The following is a 19,425-nucleotide window of genomic DNA, read 5'->3' on the forward strand; positions in this document are numbered from 1 at the left end:
ACTGGCTTGAAACCAGCCTGTCCTCTTCAAAATGTCAAAATCATGAAAGACAAAGAAAACCAAGGAACTCTGCCAGGTTAGAGGAGACCAAGGAGAGAGGACAACTAAATATAACTGATGAACCCAGTCTATTCCTGAACTAAGAAAAAAATGCTATCACAAAACATTTTAGGGACAAATGGCAAAAATTTGAAAAGGATTGTAAATGCATAGCAATATACTAATGTTCAATTTTTTTGATTTTGGTAATTGTACACAACTATGTTATATAAGAGAAACGTCCTTTAAGGAATTAAGCACTTAAGTATTTAGGCACAAAAGGGAATGATGTCTACAACTTGTCTCCAACGACCCCAGATACACCTATATGTATATGGACATGAGGGGAAAGAAAGTATTAAAAAGCAACTGTGGCCGGGTGCAGTGGCTCACACCTGTAATCCCGACACTTTGGGAGGCTGAAGTGGGCAGACTACCTGAGGTCAGGAGTTCAAGACCAGCCTGGCTAACATGGTGAAACCCTGCCTCTACTAAAAATACAAAAATTAGCAGGGCATGGTGGTGCACACGTGTAATCCCAGCTACTCGGGAGGCTGAGGCAGGAGAATCACTTCAACCCGGGAAGCAGAGGTTGCAGTGAGCCGAGATGGCGCCACTGCACTCCAGCCCGCATGAGGAGGTTTAGAGGGAAGAAAAAACGCAACTGTGCATCCTGGGCAACATGGAAAGCCCATCCCTACGAGTAAAAAATAGAAATTTAGAAGGGCATGGTAGTGTGCACCTGTAGTCCCAACTACTTAGAGGCTGAAGTGAGAAGACTGCTTGAACCTGGAAGGCAGAGGTTGCAGTGAGTCCAAATCCCACCACTGCACTCCAACCTGGGTGACACAGTGAGAACCTGTCTCTAAATAAATAAATAAACAACATGGTGAAATTGTTTGGATGAACGGAGGTAAGATGGCGCACTTTCGGGTTCTTCATCACCAACTTTTCCCGCGCGCGCGAAAATGCAGCCGGAGCCCGGGAAGGTGCAGACCAACCGGGCATACGCCAGGTGACGTCAATCCGAAGAGACCAAAATTTACCTGGTCGCATCTGCGGAACGCCCCCCCACACACGCCCGTTCCCCGCCTATTGCCCTCCCACTCCTAGAAAAGCCGCTCTCGGCCAGCGCCCCACGCGGACTTCCCAGCTCCCAGTCGGGACTGTATCAGGAACAACGTCCGAGAGCTCCATAGGGTGGCTCTCTTGGCCTCCTTTGCCGAAGGTGGACAGACCTCTCCCCCCACACCTTAGGTGACCAAAAATAAATTTGCAGTTTTGCTCCTACCCTTGCCTACTCGCTGGTTCTTTTGTGCCCGCTCTGGTGGTCTTAGAAAAAAACAAATCAGAAATGTCACATTTCATGAATCTGGGTTAAGGGCATACTGGAATTCTCCATACAATTCTTGCAAATTTTTTGCTAGTTAGGAATTATTGCGAAAACAAATTTTAAAATTTAACTATAGTGATACAAGTACTGCTATTACTATTCATCACAAAAGGATGTAGCAAGTCGGCCGGGCGCGGTGGCTCAAGCCTGTAATCCCAGCACTTTGGGAGGCCGAGACGGAAGGATCACGAGGTCAGGAGATCGAGACCATCCTGGCTAACACGGTGAAACCCCGTCTCTACTAAAAATCCAAAAAAATTAGGCGGGTGCAGTGGCAGGCGCCTGTAATCCCAGCTACTGAGGAGGCTGAGGCAGGAGAATGGCGTGAACCCGGGAGGCAGAGCTTGCAGTGAGCTGAGTTCCGGCCACTGCGCTCCAGCCTGGGCGACAGAGCAAGACTCCGCCTCAAAAAAAAAAAAAAAAAAAATTAAAAAAGGATGTAGCAAGTAGGTAAATACCATGGCCTATAGTCTAGTGATCAAGCCATTCTGACTCCTGGACATTTTCATCCCGCAAAATACTGTTGAAAAGTGCATTTTAAGGTTTCATGTGAGGCCGGGCGTGGTGGCTTATGCCTGTAATCCCAGTACTTTGGGAGGCTGAGGTAGGTGGATCACCTGAGGTCAGGAGTTCGAGACTAGCCTGGCCAACATGGTGAAACCCCGTCTCTACTAAAAATCCAAAAAAATTAGGCGGGTGCAGTGGCAGGCGCCTGTAATCCCAGCTACTGAGGAGGCTGAGGCAGGAGAATCGCTTAAAGCCGGGAGGCGGAGGTTGCAGTGAGCCAATATCGTGCCACTGCACTCCAGCTTAGGCAACAAGAGCGAAACTCTGTCTTAAAAAAAAAAAAGAAGACTTCATGTGATAGAAAGAAAACAGTCCATCATGAATATACATATACATACTTATTTCACTTTGCTTGGGAACTTACTAAGTGAAGATGGTTAAGTTTTGCTCAAGGAAATATTATGAAGGAATTTGACAGGAAAGTCAAAAAAGGGTTCTTTTTCTCCCTCTTCCCTGCAATCTCCCAGCTTAGGTTTGCTACCCTGGCCCTCCCCTCAAAGCGTATCAAATAACTAAACTTGCCTCGATCACTTTCCAAGCTGACAGTTTCTTCAGTGTTTTGTTGGGCTTTCACAACAAATTGCAGCGCCAGGGTCTGGGTTAATATTCAGAACTGTGCTCTGTTTTCCCTACAGTGGCATTGGCATGACAATGGACACCACAGGCCACAAAGGGAGACCCACAAAGGAAGACAAGGTTTTAATGCTAGAGCCATCTGCCAGTTCTCCTTAGGACCTTTTCAAGAGCTGAGTGAAGTTAAAGCAAGGGCTGGGAAGGCGTGTGCAGCAGAGGGCAGAAAAATAATTCACGGGAAAAGCAATTGCAATATGAAAAGAACCAAAGGAGGGTCGAATCCTGGATGGATGAATGAATGGAATCCGAAGGCCCCTTCTCTTGAGCGCTGAAGAGATCCACCGCACTCTCTCTGATGGGGCTTTTGTTGGTTGCCAAGCGTTTTAAATGTTATAGTAAGAATATGTTATTAAGGGAGGATTTAATATACACGAACCACACACAAAAAAAGCCCTCGAGAAGGGTCTTCTGACTACTCACGCGGAAAGCCCAAGCCACCTGCCTCTGCAAAGATTACACTGATTCTTCTTCTTTTGGTAGCAACATGTTCTAAATACAGTAGTTTAGCATGAATAAAGCATTTCTTTACCAATTCAAAATTCCCCCTTCTCCCAGAGACCTGCACATTTTTAAGACCACCAACCGTGACAGTGTATTCAAATACACTAGAACAAAATATTTTCATACCCTTGGGAAATGTAATTAAAATTTGCATTTTTTTTAGCCCACAACATACACCTCTGACATTTTTCCCAAAAGGAAAATTCTACTGAAAATCCCGAAGAAACCGTGGATTGACTGCTTCCTTGCAAACATAAAGCAGTCAACAGCAGTTCAGACCCTGGCTCAGGTGCTAAGTCCCTTGGCATCTAACCATCTTATCTCTTTCCAAATTCTCAATTTCCTGAAGGCAACGCATAGCCTTTATTCCCCTCCACCTCTTTAAATAGCATTAATCCTTGAATGGGATCAGTAATCTTACGGGACAATCGAATAGACATTCCTTAGCCAGATTAGTAAACTTTAGGTAACATTCTCTCATTTCTGAATGCAACCTTACAGTAAACCTATTGTAATTAGAAACAGAAGTCAACACTGGGTGGGTTGTTTTGTGGCTCTTCCACCGTGTAAGTGAGTTTTTAAGTTCCAGCATTTAAAATGCACATATCTTGCAAGAGGGGGTCAATGATGAAAGGATTTTCATATCCCTGGGAAATGTTATTAAAATTTCAATTTCAATTTTTTTTTTTTTTTTTTTGAGATGGAGTTTCCCTCTTGTCACCCAGGCTGGAGTGCAATGGCGTGATCTTGGCTCACTGCAACCTCTGCCTCCCAGGTTCAAGTGATTCTCCTGCCTCAGCCTCTGGAGTAGCTGGGATTATAGATGAATGCCACCATGTCCGGCTAATTTTTGCATGTGTAGTAGAGACAGGGTTTCCACCATGTTGGCCAAGTTAGTCTTGAACTCCTGACCTCAGGTGATCCACCCGCCTCAGCCTCCCAAAGTGCGGGATTACAGGCGTGAGCCACTGTACTGGGCAAAAATTTCAGTTTTTTGTTTTTGAGCCCAAAACATATAACTCTGACATAAAAAACCTGGTCATTTATTTTTGGATCAGACTCCATACTCTCCAGCCCTCAATTTCCAGGATTTACAAAATGCCTTCAAAGAAATCTTCATGGATGCAGTATTTACCTAAATGTGTTGCCTTTGTAAAAACTAAAGTAGCAACAGTTTGATGTTAAAGTAATCACTGCAGAAAGAGTATCTTTGAAAACGGTTTGCAGACTCCCATGTGAACAGTAGGGGCGCCCTCCTTCAGCCAGGAAGCAGAAAGGGAAAGGGATTAGCCAGCTGGGATGACCCTGCACAGAATGTAATTCCAGGTTGATGACACACCAGTTATTTGACAAGACCAACACCAAGAGGCCTGTGGACGCCACCGGGGCCTGGTGGGATCCCGTCAACCTGTCATCCAGGGCAGATGGAGGCCTCCCTGGTGCTGAAGTAACCAAGTGACTGTTCCGCCACGTGGCATTCCCACACCCGCGCCCGGGCCTTGAACTCTTCTCCCCTGACTGTCAGCAGCCTGTGATTGAGCTGCAACCCCGTGGCCCAGGAGCCAGAAGGCTGACCTCGTGCTGTGAGCCGGCTGTAGACCTGGGAGTTGACTTCCTTGTCCCGCACGTAACATCGGATCTCCTCCACCGCCTCACGGATGACAGTGACGGCCAGGACGAAGCCCTGCAGAGAGAGACGACAGTGAGCCTTGCTACAAGCGGTGAGAACTGGTGCAGCCAACCGTCCCCTCCTGGTGCCAGGGCAGAAAAGGCGAGAGGCCACTTGGGAGGGCAGCGGGGCAGGACCTGTGAGTTATTCCAAATGTACACGCCGCTGCAAGCCCCCTCTCTGAATCTGTCTTAGGGAACACGCACTTCCACACACACCCTGGAGAAACACTACCTTAGAGAAACACTCGCTGCCACACACGCACAAGGACGTCCATATTCACCACCTCAGGGTGAGGGTGACACACACAGGAACACTCAAACTGTCCCTCCACAAGCAAGCGATGGTGACCATTAACCCTGTCTCTCACCCACCATGTGCTGCGCACTATTGTAAGTGCACTTCATCCTCACAACAACCCTGAGATATGCTCCTATAACTGAGCTCCCCATGCAGATGAGGAAACTGAGGCACAGAGAGGCTGAGTAATCTTGCCCAAAGAGATAAAGCTGCTAAGTGATAAATGGGAACTGAAACGTAGGAAATCTTAATCTTTACTGCCACTGTATCTAGAGAAACTTAGGTGGATGGAGCCCTTAGGAGGGACCACCAGGCAACAGTTAAAAAGAATAAGATACATCCATTGCATTCACAGAGCCCAGCAGAAAAAAACAATCTTTCAGGACATACACTGCAACCCCATCCATATAAACAGGAACAAAGATTTTACACACTTAAATGTTTTCCAATTTCCTTTTTTTTTTTTTTTTTTTTTTTGAGACGGAGTCTTGCTCTGTCGCCTAGGCTGGAGTGCAGTGGCGCGATTTCCACTCACTGCAAGCTCCGCCTCCCAGGTTCACACCATTCTCCTGCCTCAGCCTCCCATGTAGCTGGGACTACAGGTGCCCGCCACCGCGCCTGGCTAATTTTTGTATTTTTAGTAGAGACAGGGTTTCACCGTGTTAGTCAGGATGGTCTCGATCTCCTGACCTCGTGATCCACCCGTCTCGGCCTCCCAAAGTGCTAGGATTACAGGCGTGAGCCACCGCGCCCGGCTCCAATTTCCTTAACTACAGGTTAGATTTCTCTGCCGGGAAGGAGACTAGGATCAAGATAGGGAGGGACTGAAAGGAGCTTCAGTCGATCTCTAATGTTTTAAGTTTTTTGTTTTGTTTGTTGGAGTCTCGTTCTCTCACTAGGCTGGAGTGCAGTGGCTCCATCTCGGCTCACAGCATCCTCCGCCTCCCGGGTTCAAGTGATTCTCCTGCCTCAGCCTCTCGAGTAGCTGGGACTACAAGCGCACAACACCACACCCAGCTAATTTTTGTATTTTTAGTAGACACGGAGTTTCACCATATTAGCCAGGATGGTCTCGATCTCTTGACCTTGTGATCCGCCCACCTCGGCCTCCCAAAGTGCTCGGATTACAGGGTTTTTTGTTTATTTTGAGATAGGGTCTCGCTCTGTCACCCAGGCTGGAGTGCAGTAGTATGACCCTGGCTCACTGCAATCTCCACCTCCCGGGCTCAAGAGATCCTCCTGCCTCAGCCTCCGGAGTAGCTGGGACCACAGGCGTGTGCCACCATGCCTGGCTTATTTTTGTATTTTTGGTAGAGATGGTTTGTTGTTGTTGTTACAGAGTCTCACTCTGTTGCCCAGGATGGAGCACAGTGGTGCCATCTCGGCTCACTGCAACGTCTGCCTACCGGGCTCAAGCGATTCTCTTGCCTCAGTCTCCCCAGTAGCTGGTATTACAGGTACCCACCACCATGCCTGGCTAATTTTTGTATTTTTACTAGAGACGGGGTTTCACCATGTTGGCCAGGCTGGTCTCCCGACCTCAGGTGATCCACCCGCCTGGGTCTCCCAAAGTACTGGGATTACAGGTGTGAGCCACTATGCCCAGCAGAGATGGGTTTTTGCCATGTTGCCCAGGCTGATCTTGAATTCCTGAGGTCACACAATTCACCCACCTCAGTCCCCCAAAATGCTGGGATTACAGGCATCGGCCACCGTACCCAGCTGTTTTAAGTTTTTATAAGGAAACTATACTAAAGCATTAATTGCATAAGTAGAAACTAATAAAAATTTAAAACTTCCATAACCTTCCCCTGAGTTGGGAACCCCAACTCATAAAATCTGGTTGGATGGAGGGAGTCACCCATAGCAGAATCCACTTCCAATCTAGATTTATTTCCTCTTGTAATCGATAAAGCCAAAATCAGTCATTCATTTTACTTATGTGCTTACAGTCATTCATTTTCCTTGTCACTCCTCCCCCATCCCTTTTAAAGCTTGCCCTGACAGTTATTTTTTAAATACAGTCAGCATAACCACCCAAGGGTTAGCAGTTGTGGTTCTTGGAGAATTTCACTTTCATACTGTTTACGCTGTGAAATATATTAACTTCGATTCAAAGGACTTTAAATCTCTTATGTAAATCTATCCAGAGATGTGCTGCTTTGTGAAACTCCTCCCAACACCCATACATCTTTACAATCAAAGGATTACTCCTGTTTCCAATCAGATGTAAAGTACACACTGCAGCCAAAAGAAACTGGTACATTTCAGAATCAAAGCATAACCAGACCACATAGTGAGTGAGAGAAAACCTGTTCTACGAGGAACACAGACCCGGCGTGCAGAGCGGTCCCCTCCACCATGCTGCTATTTGGTTGTTCTGTGCCAAAACCCAAGTTTTTGTTGTTGTTTGTTTTTTCGAATGTTCTAGTTTCTATTTCTCTCTGCGTGGGCCTGGCTAAATCCCATTGATGTTCATGGAAAGTGTGTGCTCATACAAGGACAGGAGCTGCTCACTAACCTCCCTGCTGCAAATAAACACCACCTCCTAAATTATCATGTCTCCCCCCACACATATACACACAGTTCTCAGTAATCCTAGGGGCCATGCCATGCCTTAGATTAGAAATTGCTTTACAAAGAGATGCAAATTTAGTCCAGGAATAAATTCCAACCATCCAATTTAGGAGGTCCTTAATATCCATTCACAGATACTTAGAAAGAAGCTTTCGTGGGTGGGGGAAGGGGGACGGTTGAAGGAGACAGCTGTCTGAGCTGGTGAAGAATCACAGGCAGTGACAACTCATAGACAAGCAACTCTGAAAGTGCGAGCCTCTTTTGTAAAGTTGTACATCAAAAATAAATTGACTCAAGCAAAGCTAATCTATGGGAGATAGAAATCAGGAAAGCAGTTGCCTGGCTGGGGTAGTGGGGGCAGGTGGGGTGGCACTGGGGAACTTCCTGGGGTGATGGAAATGTTCCATATCTCGATTGAGGTGGTATTTATGTGGGGGCTGACAAATGTCAAAACTCAATGAATTGAAAACTGAAGATCTGTGTATTTTACGGCATTTAGATTATATCTCAATAACAAAAATACCCTACATTTATTTGGTCATCATATAATGTTATAGATTATTTCTGCTCTCCTGAGTTACTTCTCCCCTAACATATTAGTACAAGAAAAAAATTATTGACCAGGCACAGTGGCTCACGCCTGTAATCCCAGCACTTTGGGAGGCCGAGGCGGGTAGATCACAAGGTCAGAAGATCAAGACCATCCTGGCTAACGTGGTGAAACTCTGTCTCTACTAAAAATACAAAAAAATTAGCCAGGCATGGTGGCCCATGCTGTGGTCCCAGCTACTTGGGAGGTTGAGGCAGGAGGACTGACTGAGCCCAGGAGGCGGAGGTTGCAGTGAGCCGAGCTCGAGCCACAGAACTCCAGCATGGGCGACAGAATGAGACTCTGTCTTAGGGGAAAAACAATTAAAAAGCTAAAACTTAATCAAACAATGAAAGACACATCATTAGTAGCAGAATTTAAAAATTAAAATGAGAATGTTTCCTGAGAATTGTATACAGCCACATGAAGCATTTTACTTGCAGTAATTCATTTAAACCTCCCAACAAACCAAAGCAGTAGAAAGGATGGTTCCTTTTTACAGATGACAAAACTGAGGCTCAGAAAAGTAGGCTTAGTTCAAATTACATGACTTCACAGAGTGCAATTAAGAACTAAACACGGTCAGCCATGGTGGCTACACCTGTAATCCCAGCACTTTGGGAGGCCGAGGTGGGTGGATCACCTGAGGTCAGGAGTTCAAGATCAGCCTGGCCAACGTGGTGAAACCCCCATCTCTATTAAAAATACAAAAATTAGCCAGGTGTGGTGAGCACCTGTAATCCCAGCTCCTCGCAAGGCTGAGGCAGGAGAATCGCTTGAACCTAAAAGGAGGAAGTTACAGTGAGCTGAGATCTCACCACTGCACTCCAGCCTGGGCGACAGAGCAAGACTGTCTCAAAAAAAAAAAAGAGCTAAACCCAACCACTTGGCTCCGCAGCCCTCATTCAGAACCACTGGACTTAAGAGCTGGGTTTGAAATGAGGCAACTTTCAGAGTGGTTAGAAGACATTTCAAAATGTGTTCTAGCCAGAACTGAAAATTCACTCTACATAAAAATCTATTAAGGAAATCAGCTATGTTCACCTAGAAGTAGATGCTAATTTGTTTTTCACCCCAAACCCTTTCTTCTGTAGTTCTTAGAAAGAGAGGCAGAAATACAAGACAAATATCCCCCAACTTAGCCATCACAGGAAAAGCTGACTACAAAAGGGCCTACAATGTGGAGACCAACTGCCAAAACCTAGAATCAAGTTATGAACCTGCCTGGCTTCTATCTTAAGCTACAGTCAAAGGGAAAACAGGCCAGTCAATTAGGAGACAGCAGAGGTGGGAGTAGGGGCAGAGAAGGCCTCAGTGGAAATATTTTTTTTTTTTTTTTTGAAACAGAGTCTCTCGTCGCTCAGGCTGGAGTGCAGTGGCGCGATCTCTGCTCACTGCAAGCTCCGCCTCCCGGGTTTACACCATTCTTCTGCCTCACCCTCTCGAGCAGCTGGGACTACAGGCTGCTGCCACCATGCCCGGCTAATTGTTTTTTGTATTTTCAGTAGAGATGGGGTTTTATCATGTTAGCCAGGATGGTCTCAATCTCCTGACCTCATGATCCGCCCGCCTCAGCCTCCCAAAGTGCTGGGATTACAGGTGTGAGCCACCGCACCCAGCCGGAAATAAATTTTTAAAAAACAATAACTGCCGGGTGTGGTGGTTCATTCCCTTAATCCCAGCACTTTGGGAGGCTGAGGCAGGCAGATCACGAGGTCAGGAGTTCGAGATCGGCCTGGTAAACATGGTGAAACCCCGTATCCACTAAAAATAAAGAACTTAGCCGGGCATGGTGGCACATGCCTGTAATCCCAGCTACTTGGGGAGCTGAGGCAGGAGAATCACTTGAACCCGGGAGGTGGAGGCTGCAGTGAGCCAAGATCACGCCATTGCGAGAAAGAAAGAAAGAGAGGGCCGGGCGCGGTGGCTCAAGCCTGTAATCCCAGCACTTTGGGAGGCCGAGACGGGCGGATCACGAGGTCAGGAGATCGAGACCATCCTGGCTAACACGGTGAAACCCCATCTCTACTAAAAAATACAAAAAACTAGCCGGACGAGGTGGCGGGCGCCTGTAGTCCCAGCTACTCAGGAGGCTGAGGCAGGAGAATGGCGTAAACCCGGGAGGCGGAGCTTGTAGTGAGCTGAGATCTGGCCACTGCACTCCAGCCTGGGCGACAGAGCCAGACTCTGTCTCAAAAAAAATAAAGAAAGAAAGAGAGAAAAAAAGGAAGAAAGGAAGGAAAAGAAAGGAAAAGAAAAAAAGGAAAAGAAAAGGAAAAATGTATTCCAAACATGGCTAAGGTCTCCTGCCAACATGGATGCCAATTATAGTGTAAATGAGGCTGTAGGGCTGCTCATGTCTGTATCCCCAGGAACTGCTCAATGTGGGATTCTACTGTACTGCAGCCTGGGCAATGGATAACAGGAGGGGGCAGAGACCAGACTGCACATCACGCTTGAGATATAAAAGGCAGGGAGACGGGGAGATACATCGCTGCCTTCGAGGACACCTTGGGATCCCAAATCTATAAAACATGCATCTGCAAAATACATACGGTTTAATGTAAGGTATGTTATAGTGTACATAAAATACATGCGTAAGCCAAGAAGGCACTGGAAGGAAACACACCAGAATCATAAATGGGGTATTTTAGGGTAGTAGCTACACAGGTTATTTTCATCACCCTATGTGTGTGCGGTTTTTTGTTTTTTGTTTTTGTTTTCATTTTTGGTTTTTGGTGCTTTAAATATTTCTCCAATATCATGCGACCTTTTTCCATTTGAAAAAAGAACAGTGAACAGGAGCAGCTTTGGAGGAGTGGGTGGCAGAGAGGATGGCAGGATCTGGCTTTTAAGAGATAATTCAATAGATGTGGCTTGAGTCGAGCGCTCACACCTGTAATCCCAACACTTTGGGAGGCCAAAGGCACAGGCACCACCTGGCACTTGGTTAAGCATGCCACCTGACACAGGCAGGAATGTCTGTTATCAGAAGGGAAAGGATCCTTGGATGAAGGGCCTCGCTAGTTCTCAGGATGCTACTTCACCCCAAAATGCGTCAGAGCAGGAAAGAACTATTCTTGTCATTCCAGAAGCACCTGCATTGTTTGTGTGGAAAAAATGACCTCCCTTCCTCTTCTCAGGGCAAGAGCTGCTGGCATCGCTTGTCTGATAACATGGCACGTACGGCATATGCACACCTACTCCCTGGTCCCTGAGCATCTGGCTTCCTCCGCTCCACAAGCGCCTCTACACCAAATCTTTATCATCCCACACCTGCTGCCAACATCAAAAAGGTTTACTGTTTTTGTTTCTTTAAGGAAAGCCTAAATCTTTTTTATGTTTACAACTTTCTCTTAGTCCAAAAAATTTAGTAAGTTGGGTGTGTCAGCTCACATCTGTAATCCTAGCACCTTGGAAGGCCAAGGTAGGTGGATTCCTGAGCCCAGGAGTTGGAGATGAGTCTGTGCAACGTAATGAGATCCCGTCTCTACATAAAACTTAAAAATTAGCCAAGAGCATCATTCTTCACAGAAATAGGAAAAAACAATTCTTGGGCTGGGCACAGAGGCTCACGCCTGTAATCCCAGCACTTTGAGAGGCCAGGGTGGGCGGATCACAAGGTCAGGAGATCGAGACCATCCTGGCTAACACAGGTGAAACCCCGTCTCTACTAAAAATACAAAAAAATTAGCCAGGCGTGGTGGCAGCACCTGTAGTCCCAGCTACTCAGGAGGCTGAGGCAGGAGAATGGCGTGAACCCAGGAGGCGGAGCTTGCAGTGAGCCAAGATCACACCACTGCACTCCAGTCTGGATGACAGAGCGAGACTTGGTCTCAAAAAAAAAAAAAAGAAGAAGAAGAAGAAAGAAAAAACAATTCTAAAACTCACACGGAACCAAAAAAGAGCCTGCATAGTGAAAGCAAGACTAAGCAAAAAGAACAAGTCTGGAGGCATTACACTACCTGATTTCAAACTATACAATAAGGCCATAGTCACCAAAACAGCATGGTACTGGTATAAAAATAGGCACACAGACCAATGGAACAGAATAGAGAACCCAAAAATAAACCCAAATACTTACAGCTGACTGCTCTTCAACAAAACAAACAAAAATATAAAGTGGGGAAAAGGACACCCTTTTCTACAAATGGTGCTGGGACAACCGGCTAGCCACATGTAAGAGAATGAAACTGGATCCTTATCTCTCATCTTATACAAAAAATCAACTCAAGATGGATTAAGGACTTAAAATCTAAGTCCTGAAACTATAAAAATTCTGGAAGATAACATTGGAAAAACCCTTCTAGACATTGGCTTAGGCAAGGATTTCATGACCAAGAACCCAAAAGCAAATGTAATAAAAACGAAGATAAATAGTTGGGACTTAACTAAAGAGCTTTTACATGGTAAGAGGAACAGTCAGCAGGGTAAACAGATAACCCACAGAGTGGGAGAAAATCTTCACATCTGACAAAGGACTAATATCCAGAATCTACAATTAACTCAAACAAATCAGTAAGAAAAAAACAATCCCATCAAGGAGTGAACTAAGGACATGCATAGACAATTTTCAAAAGATATACAAATGGTCAACAAACATATGAAAAATGTTCAACATCATTAATGATCAGGGAAATGCAAATCAAAACCACAATGCAATACCACCTCCCTCCTGCAAGAATGGCCATAATCTAAAAATCAAAAAACAGTAGATGTTGGTGTGGATGCAGTGAACAGGGAACACTTCTACACTGCTGGTGGGAATGTAAATACAACCACTATGGAAAACATTGTGGAGATTCCTTAAAGAACTAAAAGTAGAACTACCATTTGACCCAGCAATCCCACTACCGGGTTCTACCCAGAGGAAAAGTAGTCATTATATGAAAAAGATACTTGTACACGCATGTTTATAGCGGCACAATTCACAATTGCAAAATCATGGAACCAACCCAAATGCCCATCAATTGACGAATGGATAAAGAAACTGTGGTATATATATTCAATGGACTACTACTCAGCCACAAAAAGAAATGAATTAACGGCCTTTGCAGTGACCTGGATGAGACTGGAGACTATTATTCCAAGTGAAGTAACTCAGGAATGGAAAACCAAACATCATATGTTCTCACTAATATGTGGGAGCTATTATGTGGGAGCTAAGCTATGAGGACACAAAGGCATAAGAATGATGCAATGGATTTTGGGGACTTGGGGGAAGGAGTGGGAGGGGGACAAGGGATAAAACACCACAAACAGGATGCAGTGTATACTGCTCGGGTAATGAGTGCACCAAAATCTCACAAATCACCACTAAAGAACTTATTCATGTAACAACATACCACCTGTATGTACCCCAATAACCTATGGGGAAAAAAATGAATTAAAAAAATTATCCATGTATAGTGGCACGCACCTGTACTCCCAGCCACACAGAGGGCTAAGGCAGGAGGATTCCTTTAGCACAGGAATTCAAGGCTGCAGTGAGCTATGATTGTACTCTGCACTACAGCCTGGGCAAGACAAAATGAGACCCTGTCTCTAAAAGCAAATTCTTTTTTTTTTTTCTTTTTTGAGACGGAGTCTCGTTCCATTGACCAGGCTGGAGTGCAGTGCACAGGGTTTCGTCATGTTGGCCAAGAGATGTCTCGATCTCTTGACCTTGTGATCCACCCGTCTCGGCCTCCCAAAATGCTGGAATTACAGGTGTGAGCCACCGCACCCAGCCTAAAAGCAAATTCTTTAATTAAAAATAAAAATAGAGCCAAGCGCAGTGTCTCACACCTGTAATCCCAGCACTTTCGGTGGCCAAGGTGGGTGGATAGCCTGAGGTCAGTAGTTTGAGACCAGCCTGGCCAACAGAGTAAAACCCCGTCTCTACAAAAATTAGCTGGGCATAGTGGTAGGCGCCTGTAATCCTAGCTACTCAGGAGGCTGAGGCAGGACAATTGCTTGAACCCTGGAGGCAGAGGTTGTGGTGAGCTGAGATTGCACCATTGCACTCCAGCCTAGGCAACAAGAGCGAAACTCCATCTCAAAAATAAATAAATAAATAAAAATAAAAATGTTAATGAGATTTATGAACAGAGAATCCAAGTGTTCGCCCAGGTCCCACGCGTTGAGAATATAAACAGCAACTGCATTTCATAATATCTCAGTTTGGAGAAAAAAGGGTATCCATTCTGCCCTATCCACAGCTCCGTTACATTGGACCTCTTTCTGTTTCTCAAATGCTCTAAGCACATGTCTGCTGCAGGGCCTTTGCATTGCTGCCCCCTCCTTCCCATCACTTTTCAGGAGGCCTTTCACAGCCACACAGGCTAAAGCTGCCCCTTCACATCTCCTACCCTTCACCTTCATTCATGCAAAAAATACTGAATGTACCTGGGATACCCCATCTGTCCTATGACCTTATTCTGTTACCTTCAGAGCACTTTTCACAATTTGTAACAATTCCGTTTATTGGTTTATTGTCTACGCTCTCTGAACATCAGCACTACAGGGCAGAAGTATTTGTCTACTCTGTTCATTGCTGCACCCCCAGAACCCAGCACAGGGCCTGGCACACAGCAGGTACGCTACCACCATCTGCCAAAGCAAGGGAGAAAGAAAAGGAGGCGAGGGAAGGAATAGAGGGGCTACTCGGTTCTGCCACACATCATATGCACAAAAGCACAGATTCTGCTACTTTTCCAACCCCTCCCACTCAAATACTCTACATTGGATAAAAAGAAAATGTGATCTCAGAGAACAATCCAAACACAAGGTGAGCATCCCTGATGCAGAATGTTTGGGAGCTGAAGTGTTTGAGATTGCAGATGTTTTCAGACGGGAACATCCGTGCCATCCTTACCAGTTGAGCATATCAAATCCAAAAATCTAAAATCCACAATGCTCCAGTGAGCATTTCCTGTGAGTCCCATGTTAGTGCTCAACAAGTTTTAGATTTTGGAGCACTATTTTTATTTATTTGGAATTTTTTGTTTGTTTTTGTTTTTGTTTTGAGACAGGTCTCTCTCCATCACTCAGGCTGGAGTGCAGTGGCATGATGTCAACTTACTGCAACCTCTGCCTCCCGGATTCAAGCGATTCTCCTGCCTCAGCCTCCCAAGTAGCTGGGACTACAGGTGTGTGCCACCACACCCCGCTAATTTTTTATATTTTTAGTAGAGATGGGTTTCACCATGTTGCCCAGGCTGGTCTCGAACTCCTGGCCTCAGGCAATCCGCCCGCCTCAGCCTCCCAAAGTGCTGGGACTACAGGCATGAGCCCCTGCACCTGGCCAGATTTTAGAGCATTTGGGATTTTGGATTTGGGATGCTCAAACTGTGATATAATCCATGAGGACAGGGGATCTGTCTTTCTCATTTGCCACTGTGTTCCCAGAGTCTAGACTTGTGCCATATACAATAAGCATGCCATAAATCCTTGTTGAGATAATGCAAGACCAAACAGCTAAACGAATGAATGAATGGCACAGGCTTTGCTATAGTTTGATCCAGGTGGTATATGAAATGGAGCCTCAACATTAAAGTCTCAGAGACTCCCAATGTGTTGGCCTGAGGGCATCTCTCCCTTACAAGGCCACCATCCCATTCCAGATACCTCCGTGAGAAACAAAGAACTTTCTGTTTCCAAGCCTCTAAGGTTACTGAACAAACAATGCCGATTAACTTACCAGGGGAACCCAGTAGGTATAGAGTGCGCCAAGTCTCATTTCGGGAACAAACTGAGAGCAGGCAAGAAGTAAGAAATAGAGGTTGAAAAAGTATTTGAACTGGTTGAACAGCACCTGGAATGAAGGGAGACAACAGAGAAAGACACTCAGGACTTGTCTGATGAAATCGGGAACACTGTGGGAAACTCATATCTAAAAACATTCCTGCAGCTGGGCGTGGCGGCTCACACCTATAATCCCAGAACTTTGGGAGGCCGAGGCAGGCGGATCACCTGAGGTCAGGAGTTCGAGACCAGCCTGACCAACACAGTGAAACCCTGTCCCTACTAAAAATACAAAAATTAGCCAGTCGTGGGGGTGGGCACCTATAATCCCAGCTACTCAGGAGGCTGAGGCAGGAGAATTGCTTGAACCCAGGAGGCGGAGGTTGTGGTGAGCCAAGATCATGCCACTGCACTCCAGCCTGGGCAACAAGAGTGAAACTCTGTCTCAAAAAAAAAAGGCCAGGCGTGGTGGCTCACACCTGTAATCCCAGCACTTTGGGAGGCCAAGGCGGGCGGATCACAAGGTCAGGAGATCGAGACCACGGTGAAACCTCGTCTCTACTAAAAATACAAAAAAAAAAAAAAATTAGCCAGGTGCCATGGCAGGCGCCTGCAGCCCCAGCTACTCAGGAAGCTGAGGCAGGAGAATGGCGTGATCCCAGGAGGCGGAGCTTGCAGTGAGCCAAGATCGCGCCACTGCACTCCAGCCTGGGGAACAGAGCAAGACTCCGTCTCAAAAAAAGAAAAAAAAATTCCTGAATAAGGATACAATTTACACGATACTTTTCACATAGAGCTTAAACACTTCCATATGTTGTTTAGAAAAACACACATGGATAATAAAAGTATCTTTTGTAAAAGAAAGCGTAAATAATGATATACATGGAAATTGTAAACACCAAACTCAGAAGAGCAGTTACTTCCTGGGGAAGGGGTAAAATCTAACATGGAGGGGCACACGGGGCATCAACTATGTTAAGTGTGTTTTAGGGTTTGGTTTTGTTTTTTGAGACCAGGTCTCACTCTGTCACCCAGGCTGGCATCCAGTGGAGTGATCGTAGCTCACTGAAGCCTCGAACTCCTGGGCTCAGGCAATCCTCCTGTCACAGCCTCCCAAGTAGCTGAAACCACAAGCATGCACCACGATGCATGTTGCCCAGGCTGGTCTGAACTCCTGGGCTCAAGCGATCCTCCCACTTCAGCCTCCCAAAGTGTTGGGATTATAGACCTGAGTCCTGCATCCAGACTGTGTTTTTGTTTTGTTTTGTTTGGGTTTTTTTTGAGACAGAGTCTTGCTCTGTCGCCCGGGCTGGAGTTCAGTGGTGCAATCTCCGCTCACTGCAAGCTCCGCCTCCCGGGTTCATGCCATTCTCCTCCTCAGCCAACCAAGTAGCTGGGACTACAGGCGCCAGCCACCATGCCTGGCTAATTTTTTGTATTTTTAGTAGAGACAGGGTTTCACCATGTTAGCGAAGATGGTCTCAATCTCCTGACCTCATGATCTGCCCGCCTCAGCCTCCCAAAGTGCTGGGATTACAGGCGTCAGCCACTGAGGTGGGCAGACTGCTTGAGCTCAGGAGTTCAAGACCAGCCATGGCAACATGGTGAAATCCCATCGCTACAAAAAATACAAATATTGGTCAAGAGTGGTGGCATGCACCTGTAGTCTCAGCCACTGAGGAGGCTGAAACGGGAAGATCAGTTGAGCCCAGGAGGCAAAGAGAGAGCCGAGATCACGTCACTGCACTCACACCTGGGTGACAGTTGAGTCCCCCATCTCAAAAAATAAAAAGTGAAACTCCATCTCAAAAAATAAAATAAAAAATTATTTTTAAAAAGTTACATGGCCATGCACAGTGGCTCACGCCTGTAATCCCAGCACTTTGGGAAGCCGAGGCGGGTAGATCACGAGGTCAGGAGTTCAAGACCAGCCCAGCCAACACCGTGAAACCCCGTCTCTACTAAAAAATACAAAAATTAGCCGGGCATGGTAGCACACGCCTGCAATCCCAGCAACTCAGGAGGCTGAGGCAGGAGAATCACTTGAACCCAGGAGGTGGAGGTTGCAGTGAGCCGAGATCGTGCCATTGTACTCCAGGCTGGGCGACAGAGGGAAACTCTGTCTCAAAAAAAAAAAAAAAAGGGTATGTCCACAATATGACCTCTATTCCATAAAATAACACAGTCGAATCCTCCCCTGGGGAGCAGTGTGGTTCTGACCATTGGCATGCAACTGAGAGTCAGACTGAAACCACGTGACTAGTTTGGGCCAGCAGGTAATGAAGTACTGCGTCTCTCTGAGGCTAAGGCAGCTAAGAGCCATTGGTGCCTCTTGTGCCAACCTGGTGACTTTGGTGGCCACATATTCCCGGTGGCATAGCCAAGAGATGGAGGAATGTGGCCCAGTCTGCATCAGACTTTCCATGAATGAGAATAAACCTATTCCTCGCTTAAGGTACTGAGAGTTGGGGGGGAGCTGAGGAAACTGGCAATGAATATAGTCAAAATCACCCTTAAAAAAAAACTCACGGCTGGGCACGTTGGCTCGCACCTATAATCCTAGCACTTTGGGAGGCCAAGGTGGGTGGATCACCTGAGGTCAGGAGTTCGAGACCAGCCTGGCCAACATGGTGAAACCCCATCTCTATTAAAAATACAAAAAATCAGCCGGGTGTGGTGGTGGGTGTCTGTGATCCCAGCTACTTGGGAGGCTGAGGCAGGAGAACCGCTTGAACCCGTGAGGTGGAGGCTGCAGTGAGCCAAGATGGCGTCACTGCGCTCAAGCCTGGGGGACAGAGCAAGACTCCATCTCAAAAAAAAAAAAAAAATTCAAACTGCTGTTTGGGAGGCTGAGAGAGGAGCATGGCTTGAGCCCAGGAGTCTGAGGCTGCAATAGCTCTGATCATGCCACTGCACTCCAGCCCAGAAAAGACAGTGAGATCAGGTCTCTAAAAAAAAAATTCCAACTAAATAGATTTGTGCCTCTGTACTATCACTCAATATCTAACACTGCCATTATGTTCCTTTCTGCATTGGAGCTGAGTGCTACTGCTGCTTCTCAAAGTCAACTGATGTGTGTTTGGAGGCTGTGCTGGATAAAAATAGATATTGAATTTGTGTGCATGTTAGGGGGAAGGTTTGCTGAGCACATGTCCATGGATTTGTGTAAGCTAATGTGGAAGTGTTATGCCACCAGAAACATTTATCATTAGCAAAAACATTAATGAAAATTCTCTCTATAGATGGTAAGATTTTTTATTTATTGTTATTATTATTATTATTTTTGAGATGGAGTCTCACTTTGTCACCCAGGCTGGAGTACAGTGACACAATCTCGGCTCACTGCAACCTCCACCTCCCAGTTCTCCTGCCTCAGGTTCCTGAGTAGCTGGGACTACAGGCGCGTGCCACCACGCCCGGCTGATTTTTTAT

The 19,425-nt window shown here is 46.2% G+C and overlaps 1 protein-coding gene across 5 annotated transcripts in view; it reads right to left on the reverse strand.

Moving 5' to 3' along the window:
• Positions 1-19,425, reverse strand: part of ATP9A (ATPase phospholipid transporting 9A (putative)) — a 174,827-nt gene that overhangs the window by 120,063 nt on the left and 35,339 nt on the right. For all 5 annotated transcript variants that reach the window (XR_004431320.1, XM_033186753.1, XM_033186756.1 and 2 more), the window contains exons 3-4: positions 15,950-16,063; positions 4,709-4,817 (exon numbers count right to left, since the gene is read on the reverse strand). Coding sequence is in view for 4 of the 5 variants with exons in the window: in XM_033186753.1 (XP_033042644.1) it covers positions 4,709-4,817; positions 15,950-16,063 (223 nt within the window). In the remaining variant the exon portion in view is untranslated. The remainder of the gene's footprint in view (positions 1-4,708; positions 4,818-15,949; positions 16,064-19,425) is intronic.

This window comes from Trachypithecus francoisi, unplaced genomic scaffold (assembly GCF_009764315.1).
Source record: "Trachypithecus francoisi isolate TF-2019V2 unplaced genomic scaffold, Tfra_2.0 Lachesis_group21, whole genome shotgun sequence".
Classification (NCBI taxonomy): domain Eukaryota; kingdom Metazoa; phylum Chordata; class Mammalia; order Primates; family Cercopithecidae; genus Trachypithecus; species Trachypithecus francoisi.